The sequence below is a fragment of the Orycteropus afer genome, unplaced genomic scaffold, assembly GCF_000298275.1.
Source record: "Orycteropus afer afer isolate SDZICR_OR568_19922 unplaced genomic scaffold, OryAfe1.0 scaffold00130, whole genome shotgun sequence".
Taxonomy (NCBI): domain Eukaryota; kingdom Metazoa; phylum Chordata; class Mammalia; order Tubulidentata; family Orycteropodidae; genus Orycteropus; species Orycteropus afer.
Window position 1 is genome coordinate 7,303,664 of NW_006921717.1, and position 9,928 is coordinate 7,313,591.

Below are 9,928 nucleotides of genomic sequence, written 5' to 3' on the forward strand. Positions count from 1 at the left end.
AATAACAGGTGACATGGTGGCACACTGGGGGACGCCCCACAGTTAAGTGCCTTACCTGCAGTGGCTAGCTTCGGCCTCCCACCCCCCACAAGAGGGTCCCCGGTGGTTCTTGTTTTACTGATGAGGAAACACAAGGTAGAGGTGGGTATGGGCTTCTCTGAGGAGTCACAGCCGGTAAGTGGTGGTGGCTCACATCTCACCAGGCCAGGCTGGCTTGAGTGCCCCGCCCTGGCCCTGACAGCAAAGCTACCCAGAGCTCATGGTGGAACTGGAGGCTGGGGCATGGCGCAGGGGCTCTGGTGGCCCATGGAACCACTCTGAGGTTAGTAGGGACCATGAGGAAGCATATTGGGTTCGAATCCCAGTTCTGCCTCTTAACTCTGTGACCTGGGCAGGTATGCCCACACTCTGAGCCTCAGTTTCTTACCAATGAAATGGTTGTTTGTTTTTCCTGCTATTGTCCATGTATTCATTCACACCTGCTCTGTGCCAGTCTCTGAGGACAACACGGTGAACATATCCTGTCTCTGTTACCAGGAAGTTACATTTAGGGGGCCCATAAAAACCCATTGCTGTCAAATTGATTCACAGTGACCCTGTAGGACAGAGTGGAACTGCCCCATAGTGTTTCCAAGGCTATAAATCATTACGGAAGCAGACTGCCACATCTTTCTCACATGGAGCGGCTGGTCGATTTGAACCATTGACCTTTCGGTTAGCCAAGCAGTTAACCACTGTACTACCAGGCCTCCAGTACATTTAGGAGAACCCTCTTTTTTCTAGCAGTTCCACCCAACTAGAGACCTAGAGTGCCACCTTCAAGAGGTTCACAGGGGCATTGGGTTTGGCACACAAGCCCTTTGGAGATGCCTCTGGGTGTGTAGCGGGGCCCCAGCTCCTCCTGTGGCCCTGGGCAAAAAAATCATGTGGGTCTCCAGTCTCCACTTCTCTCTTGGTTTGGCTGCCACTCCTTCAGTGTCTAGACCTTGCGTACCCCCAGAATAAATGAGGTCTGCACTCAGGCATTGAGGTCCCCTGCATTGAGCTCCAGGGAGGTCCCCAAGTCTGCCTCCCTAAGGACCCAGCTCATTTGTAGAACATCCGCCCCCTCCCCTGGATTTCCAGGCTGCCCTGAGCCAGTAAGAAACAGGCAGCAGGAAAGGGGCCCCTCAAGGTGGATCCTGCAGGAGCGGCCCCTGAATAGGACCAGAGGGGACTGAGGGGATTCCTTCCCCCAGGACACTGCAGAGATGTGGGCAGTGATTATGGGGGCGGCTGTTACTTCTGTTTTCATACAGGCCAGAAGCTGGAAAGCTCATTAGCCTGAGGACAATAGGAGGCCCCTGTTTGCACTAAGCCCCTTTCAGAAGTGCTTCCATTAGCAGCCCCGAGGCCCCTCAGTCAGTCACCTTCCTGGGCCCATGGGGACACACTGCCCCAGTCACTGCTTCTGCAGTTGGGGCTGCCGTGTGGCTATGGCTAACCTGTTCAGAGAGAGCTTCTCAAAGTGTGAGGATAAAAATCAGTTGCGGCACTGTGAACAATTAATTGGGTGGCACAAACAGTTGGCACTTGACCACTAACCGAAAGGTTGGCAGTTCGAACCCACCCAGCGGCCTGGAATCTGCTTCCGTAAAGATTACAGGCAAGAAAACCCTATGGAGGAGTTCTGCTCTGTAACACATGGGGTCTCCCTGAGTCGGAATGCGCAGGACCGCAATGGGTTAGGTGTGACGTTCAAGTTTACAGCCTTCAGAACTGTCTGGCCCTCCCTGGCTGGCCCCTCTCCTTGGCTCTTTTTCCTTCCATCTCCCCTGCCACTGTAATCCTCTTTCTTCTCTTTCCTTCCTCTGCATTGTAACCCCTACCCCCACCTCCAGCTGTTACAGGGCATCACGGGGATGTTAGATGGTTCTTTCACTTATTTATCTATTTAGTCTATTTTCTACTCCTTTCAAGTCAAATGAGTTTAACTGTTGAAGAACTCAATCGGTGTGGCTCCGTGTTCCCGCATCACACGTCCATGCTTTACCTACGGCTTGTGTTTCTAAGAATTGGGTGAATCTAATATTTGTGGCCCAAATCTTTTACATGCAGCAGTGAAATGTGTGGTTTATTTATTTCTGTATTTTTAAATAACCATCGAAGAGCATTTATTAAAAAAGCTTTGAACCACACCCCCCCATCATATTTTTTAAAATTTTCTCTTTCTGTAAAAATTCATGAAGGAAGATGAATTATAACCACCAGCTCTGAGCTTTATTCCTGGCAAATGCAGCCCTTTGGATCTCGAATGGTTGGTTGTTCTAAGGGGTACTTACCTCCTTGGTGTTATTGTTCACTTTACAGTTCTGTCTGTCACTTGGCTGACAATTGAGACACAAGGTTCAGGGGTGAGCTCAGTTCCAGGACTGAAGGGGTCTAAGGGCCATAGTCTCGGGGGCCGCACCAGTGCCTGTCAGACCAGGTGTGGGCTTTGTTCCACGTTTTCCTCCCACTCTATCCAGGACCTTCTGCTGTGATCCCTGTCAAAGCAGGTGGCAGTCATGGCCAGGCACCATCTAGTTCTGGTCTGAGGACCGTGGAGGCTGGGATTCACATGGTTCCTTAGTCCTTTGGACTGTTTCCACACGTCTTCTCTGTTCCAGAACTATGTGATTTAAGGACGCGTTCCAGAGATCAGGGAAAAGGCAGACTCTTTGGTGGATGGATTTGAAATATCCCAGGGAAGTCTTTCCATAAATCCAGGTTTTTGTACCTTCACCCAGGTTTGTCCCCCTGTGCTAGACTAAGCAGAAGGCGTGTCAGGCAGGGCACCTGGGGAGGACCAGAGAGGCTCATGGCCAAGGCTGACCCACTTGGTCCTGTTCCTGTGACCATTACGTAACTCACTGACTTTCTCTCCGTTTGTCTGTCCACCCTGCCAGTCCATCAGCAGTCCTGTACACCGTGTCTCTGCCTGTCGCCCCGGGTGCTACTCCATCTGTCTGTCTGTCCACCTGACTATCCATCCGCTCTCCCTCAGGACGCCTTCCGTGCCTTCCACTCTGACCTTGGTTTCGTGCGCAAGTTCCTGCAGCCCCTGCTGATTGGTGAGCTGGCACCGGATGAGCCCAGCCTGGATGGACCCCAAAATGTGAGCAGAACCCTGCTGGAGGGCCAGGCCCTGAGCGGGGTTCAGGGGTGAGGGCACTGCCCGGAACAGCTCCACCTGAATTTGCTGGGAAGGGCTGCACTGTAGCGACCCTCGCCAGGGTACCAGATCTGGCTTGGCCAGGCACTTGTGGGGTCCCTAGGTGAGCCCCTTCCCTGTTCTGGATCCAGCATCCCCACCACAATGATTTTGAAGTGCTGGTCTCTATGGGTCCCCCACTCTGGCTTTCTCTGCTTCTCCCACACCCCACACCTCTGGGGGTCTCCTCCACAGCCAGGTCCCCAGCGCACAGCCAGGCTCTCTGTTGTACATTGGCTGCCCGGACAGGGCCCTGGGGGCAACATCAGAGGCATGAGGATCAGTGGGGGGCCTCTGGGGCCAGCTTCCTCAGCTAACCGGCCCCCCGCCTGTGCAGGCACAGCTGGTGGAGGACTTCCGAGCCCTGCGCCAGGCCGCCGAGGACATGAAGCTGTTTGAGGCCAACCCGGCCTTCTTTGCGCTCCTGCTGGGCCACATCCTCGCCATGGAGGTGCTCGCCTGGCTCCTTGTCTACCTCCTGGGCCCTGGCTGGGTGCCCAGCGCCCTTGCTGCTCTCATCCTGGCCCTCTCTCAGGTGACCTCACCATTGTTCTGCAGCCACCTGTGTGTGGCACTCGGGACATATCTGTTGAATGGTTAGATGAATGGATGATGAATGAACAAATGAATGATCAGCCAGAGGGCCCCATCAGTCATGTGTCTGAGGGTGAGGCTGCTTTTTGAGTGGGCCTGTGGAAGCTCCTTACCTAATAACACCTCAGTCACAGCTTCCATGGTGGGCTTGCTGCCCCTCAACCTCCCCAGAGCTGAGCTGTCCCACGGGCACCACCCCACTCATCCTGGCCGGAGCCAGGCCCCTCTGGTGCAAGCTGCCTGCTCCTGACCCAACCACCCTCTCTCCCAGGCCCAGAGCTGGTGTCTGCAGCATGACCTGGGTCATGCCTCTGTCTTCCGGAAGTCCCGCTGGAACCACCTGGCCCAGCAGTTTGTGATGGGGCAGCTGAAGGTGGGTGTAGGGAAAGTGGGCAGCGAGCCACTGAGTGGGGGGTGCCATGCCGGCTCTGCCCAAGTGTGGGGGTGTGGAGCAGTGGACACCACCTTGCTCCCACCCCTGAGAGTCCCCATCGCCCCCCGCCCCCCGCAGGGTTTCTCGGCCCACTGGTGGAACTTCCGTCACTTCCAGCACCATGCCAAGCCCAACATTGTCCACAAAGACCCAGATGTGACCGTGGCACCCGTCTTCCTCCTGGGAGAGTCTTCCGTTGAGGTCCATGGGGAGGGATCTGGACGCTCATGGGCTGCAACTGCAGTTTGAGGGGGACCACTGTGGCACAGCCCCAGTCCCTGCCTCAGTGTTCCTCCAACACCTGCTGGGGAAGAGGGTCCCATTGGCTAGAGTCTAGATTTGCCTTTTGACCCTTGCCCTAGCCAGCCCCTGACCCTGCCTGGCAGGGCATGAGAGCTGCCCTCCCCAGCTGTCCCCTGTCTCCACAGTATGGCAAGAAGAAACGCAGGTACCTGCCCTACAACCACCAGCACCTGTACTTCCTCCTGAGTGAGTGTCCATGTGTCCTGCTGGGACATGGCTGGGCAAGGAGCTGAGGCAGGGTCCTCCCCACACAGACCCTCCCTGGGCCTCTGCCCTGACTGCGCCCCCTGCCTGGGATGCTTTCCTACCAGATGCAGTCACAGCCCTGCTCGGAGCTTCCCTAGACCATCCTGAGAATCCCTTCCTGCTGTCATTTCAGGGTGGTCCAGAGCCCTAGAGGGTTTAGGGGAGGATCCAAGGTGAGAGCATGCAAGGCTGGTCCCTGACTTGCCACAGACAGGACAGGGGAAGGCGTAGGGTGAGGGTGTCTGGGGAAGTTTTGAACACCAAGGGACTGAGTGCAGACTAGGCCTTGTGGGTGGCACAGGGTCATCCCAGCTAGGTGGGACCAACACCAACGCCCCACTCCCCAACTCCCACTCTCTGACTTGCCTGGGCGCCCAGCCCTGCTCCCAAGCCATCTTGTATCCCTTCCTCAGTTGGCCCGCCGCTGCTCACCCTGGTGAACTTTGAAGTGGAAAACTTGGCGTACATGCTGGTGTGCATGCGGTGGATGGTGAGTGGGGGTGGTCTCTGCTCAGGGCTTCCAGGTGGATGGCTGTGGTGGCAGGTAGGGCTTTAGGAAGGCCACGCTTGTCCATGATGATAACAGATGTGCATGCATATTCATGATGGTGAGGTGTGTGTGTACATGCAAGGGAGAGGGAGCATGCAATGGTGTGGTATGTGTGTGTGTACAGGGGGAAGAAGTATGTGTGGGCAATGGTGTGGTACCTTCGTGTGTGCAGGGTGAGTGAGTGTGCGTTTGCAGTGGTGTTATATATATCTGTGTGTAGGGGGAAGTGTGTGTGCACAACAATGTATGTGCAGGGGGAGAGTGTTCATGTGATGGTGTGGGATGTGTGTTTATGTGCAGGGGGAGAACACCTACATGTGATGGTCTGCATGTGTGTGCAGGGGGAGAGTATATACATATGGTGTGTGATATGTGTGCAGGAGTGAGTATGCATGCATGGATGTGGTGTGTGTGTGTATGTAGTGGGAGAGTGTGTGCAGGTGATGGTGTGGTGTTTGTGTATGTGTGTGAAGGAGAGTTTGTACACATGATAGTGTGGGGGGTGTGTATGTATAGGAGGAGAGTGTGTACAGGTGATGGTGTGGTGTGTGTGTGCAGTGGGAGAGTGAGTGCATGTGATAGTGTGGTGTGTGTGCAGGTGGAGTTACTGCATATGTGATAGTGTGGTATATCTGTGTGTGCAAGAGGGAGTGTGTGCAGGTGATGGTGTGGTACATGTCTGTGTGTGCCAAAGGAGAGCGTGTGCTCATGACAGTGGAATCTGTACATATGTGTGTGGAGGATGAGAGCGAGCGTGCATGCATGGGTCACACTGTGGGTCTCTTATGTTGGACTGTCTTCCCTGGACAGGAATCCACTGGGCTGGCTCTGCCAGGGATTAGTCAGTCAGGGGGACCCCAGGAGACAAATGGCACCTTCATATGGCCAGCCTCATGAGGCAGGCAGGGCAGGGGCCTTGTCACTTTACTCAGCTGAGAAAAATGAGGTGCAGAATGGCCTACCTTGCACTTCCCAGGCTCCCAGACCCTGGTTGCCTCAAGGCTACCCAGTAACACCACTACTCTCACCTGCAGGACTTGCTCTGGGCCGCCAGCTTCTACTTCCGCTTCTTCTTGTCTTATGCTCCCTTCTACGGCGTCCCTGGGGTGCTGTTCCTCTTTGTGGCTGTCAGGTATGGTCGGGCTGGGAGTGGCAGGGAACTGGAACTCACCCAGGCAGCAGGGTGACACTGACCACAGCCCTCCACCACTGGGGCCTCCGTGTCCCCATCTGCGGAACAGGCACAGCAGGACTGCCTCCCTGGATGGCTGAGGAATTGAATGAACATGAGAGTGGCAGGAGCCCAGGGGCTGCGGGTCTGGGGAAAATAGCCAGGTTTGCCAGCAGCCCTGCGGTGTCTACATCCTGAGCAGGGTTCTGGGCTCAGCCTCACGGCGGACACACTCCATGCAGCTGCTTTAAACCCCTGCGAGGGGAGAGTTGGCACAATCCCGTTGTATAGATCAGGAAGCTGAGGCCCAGGTCTGGGTTACTGCAGCCTCCAGCCTCCGCTCATGGTGCCTGAGTGATGAGCTGGACACAGGGCAGTGGCAAGCCTTCCTCCACAGGGTCCTGGAGAGCCACTGGTTCGTGTGGATCACACAGATGAATCACATCCCCAAAGAGATCGGTCGGGAAAAGCACCGAGACTGGGCCAGCTCCCAGGTGGGCAGTGGGGGCAGGGCAGGCTGAGCCACCCCAGGGGTGGGGGTCCCATCTGGGAGCCAGCCAGCAGGGATTGATGAAGGCATCTGGGGTGCTGTGGGAGCTAGCCTTCCTCACTTGGCGCTCCGTCTGCTCTGGGTAGCTGGCCGCCACCTGCAATGTGGAACAGTCCTTCTTCAATGACTGGTTCAGCGGGCACCTCAACTTCCAGATTGAACACCAGTGAGTGTGGACCAGCCAGGGCTAGGGCTCAGGGGCCCTACAGGGGAGGGGAGTGAAGCCTGAGCCAGGGGCTGGACCAGGAGCCCCATCTTTGCCTTGGGAGGCCACGATACAAGCCCTGGACTCCCTGGGAACCCCGGGAAAAGTACTGCATGGGGTGGGGGCTCTCTCTGCAGCCCCTCACTTCAGATGCCAGTATGCACTTCCTCCCGCCCCAGCCTCTTCCCCACAATGCCACGGCACAACTACCGCAGGGTGGCCCCCCTGGTCAGAGCACTGTGTACCAAGCACGGCCTCAACTACGAGGTGAAGCCTATCCTCACTGCTCTGGGGGACATCATCAGGTATGGCTTCTTGGCTGTGTGCCCGCCCATATCCTGGCCAGCCCCCTCTGTCCCCAGCCTGTGTCCCGCCTGTCCCCAGGGACCGTTCACACAGCGAGGCTTTGAGGAGCCTGCAGGCCCCATTCTAAGTACACCCCCCCACCACCACCACACATCAGTGAGCCAAACAGGCCAAGACTCCGCCTTCCTGAAGCTGATGTACCCGCAGGGAACCAGCAAGCAGTAAAAGTCATAAACTAACAGTAAACAAATCCCACAGAGTGAGGAGGGAAGTGCCATAGACAGAAACCCAGCAGGAGGGGCAGCAGTGCCAGGGTGGGGGCGGTCCTGAGAAGGAGACGTGTGAGGGGAGACGTGGAGGAGAGAGAGGACCGGCCGTGGGCCAGCCGGGAGAAGAGTGTTCCAGGGAGAGGGAACAGCCAACACAAAGGCCCTGAGGCGGTGCAGCCTGGTGTGTGGGAGGAGGCTGGGGCAGGTGCTCGAGGGGCAGGTGGAGCAAGGCCAGGTCTGCAGGTGTCCAGGAAGACTGGTTTGTGTGCTGAGTAAGTAGGAAGCCACTGTGGTGCACGTCCCGGCTTAGATTCTAGAAAGATCCCTGACTGTGAGAATATACTGACTGGGGCAAGAGTCACAGCAGAGAGCAGAGCCATGGCCCCCGCAGTGGCCCCAGGCGAGGTGTGTGTGCTGGGGCCCAAAGGAGGGGGTGGGGGTGGCCGTGGAGGCGGGGAACAGAGGTGGCATTCTGGGTATCCAGGGTCGTCCCACCCTAGTGCCTTTGCACATGCTGCTGCCTTTACTCGGATGTCCTTCCTTTTCTCTGTTGGTGTTCAAAGTCCCACTTCTCCTTGCTCCGGGCTGCCACTCGCCAGCCCCACAGAGCCCCTGGCGTAGGCTTTTGTCCCTCCTTAGAGATCTCTGGGTCTCAGTGCCTGGCCCAGAGCCTGCATGTGCGGTCTAGAGGTCACATCCTGGCCCGTGAATGAATTAATGAGCACTGAGCCTCCTCTCCTAGCCCAGCCCTCCAGCCCCATCCTGGGAGGAGGGGACTGTGAGGGACTGAGGCTGTGGCCACACACACCCATCATCTAGGGAAGGGCTGTCAGCATCTTGCCAGGGAGTCCCTAACAACCACTCCCACCTGCCTCCAGGTCCCTGAAGAAGTCTGGTGACGTCTGGCTGGAAGCCTACCTCCACCAGTGACAGCAGCACCCAGGCAGGCACAGCGAGGGCTCAGGGCGCCAGCAGCCAGCTCCAAGCAGGACTGACTCCCCACAGCTTGGGGGGCCCGCCCTGTCTTCCAGGTCCTGCTGCTTCCCCTTGGCCCCTGCCTGTCCAGTCGGCACCCAGCGCTGCAGTCCTAAGGCTGTGACTCTTCTGCGCAATGGAACCAGGGGACGGAGGTGACACACGGAGATACACACTGACCGTGGCATGTTTGCCGAGAGCCAAGATTTGGGGAAAGCTGTTATTTTTATATTAAAACAAACCCAGATGATAAGTGATGGAGTGGGGTGTTGGGTTTGTATGAATTTTAGAGTTAGAGCCCACTCGACCACCCAGGGGAGTCGAGCCCGTGAGGGGACAGGAGGTTGGCAGGATGGTGACCCCCATGGGGGTGAGGAAGCCCTGGCTCGGGTTCACTGAGGGCCGGGTCCGTTCCTGCACTTCATCCTCCTTGGATCAGTGTCCTTGAGACAGGCGAGGTGAGCTTCACCTCACTTGGCTGCTCTGCAAAACGGGACAGGGCCGGACCCGGCAGATCAGGACCCAGGGCCCAGGGCTGAGGGCTGGATCTTCAGGAGCTTCCAGAGTTTGGGGAGAGGAGGCTGGTGTCTCTCCTGATCTGCACCGCCTCCTCCTGTCACCCACTGTAATGAGGTCTCTGGGTCTGCGTGCCGCAGGCCACCTGTCCATCTCTGTGCCTCCCTTCACACTGCCTAGGCGGGGCACAGCCTGGCTGCCTGCAGTAGCCCACAGATGACCAGGTCTTTCCCTACCCCACCTGGGCCAGGGCTCTCCCAAAGTTGCTGCCGTGAATAGACGGGGCCTCCAGGCCTGGCCACCTGCTTTACTGGGTCCCTGGTATCTGAGAGCAGCATCTGTGGACTCTCGGGCAGGTCACAGCCCACACCAGGTCTCGGGCTTATCTGGGAAGTGGGTGTGGTGGGCTGGGGAGGGTTTTGAGTTGCCTCTTGGGGCATCCTGAAGATGGGAAGAAGGGGGAGCCGGGCTGATGAAATCCTGCTTAGCTTCAGGCTGAACTGAAGGTGTCAGAAGCTTAAGAAAAAAGAGGGGGAGGTCTGAGCTAGGATTCACCGAGGGCCTTTCTGCACTGGAAG

General features: G+C 57.0%; 1 protein-coding gene across 1 annotated transcript in view; it reads left to right on the forward strand.

Moving 5' to 3' along the window:
* Nucleotides 1-8,789, forward strand: part of FADS3 (fatty acid desaturase 3) — a 20,098-nt gene extending 11,309 nt beyond the window's left edge. The window contains exons 2-12 of the mRNA XM_007944892.2: nucleotides 3,026-3,136; nucleotides 3,570-3,767; nucleotides 4,098-4,199; nucleotides 4,338-4,460; nucleotides 4,688-4,748; nucleotides 5,222-5,298; nucleotides 6,393-6,490; nucleotides 6,927-7,023; nucleotides 7,166-7,245; nucleotides 7,464-7,589; nucleotides 8,738-8,789. Coding sequence (XP_007943083.1) covers nucleotides 3,026-3,136; nucleotides 3,570-3,767; nucleotides 4,098-4,199; nucleotides 4,338-4,460; nucleotides 4,688-4,748; nucleotides 5,222-5,298; nucleotides 6,393-6,490; nucleotides 6,927-7,023; nucleotides 7,166-7,245; nucleotides 7,464-7,589; nucleotides 8,738-8,789 — 1,125 coding nt within the window. The remainder of the gene's footprint in view (nucleotides 1-3,025; nucleotides 3,137-3,569; nucleotides 3,768-4,097; nucleotides 4,200-4,337; nucleotides 4,461-4,687; nucleotides 4,749-5,221; nucleotides 5,299-6,392; nucleotides 6,491-6,926; nucleotides 7,024-7,165; nucleotides 7,246-7,463; nucleotides 7,590-8,737) is intronic.
* Nucleotides 8,790-9,928: the final 1,139 nt, after the last annotated feature.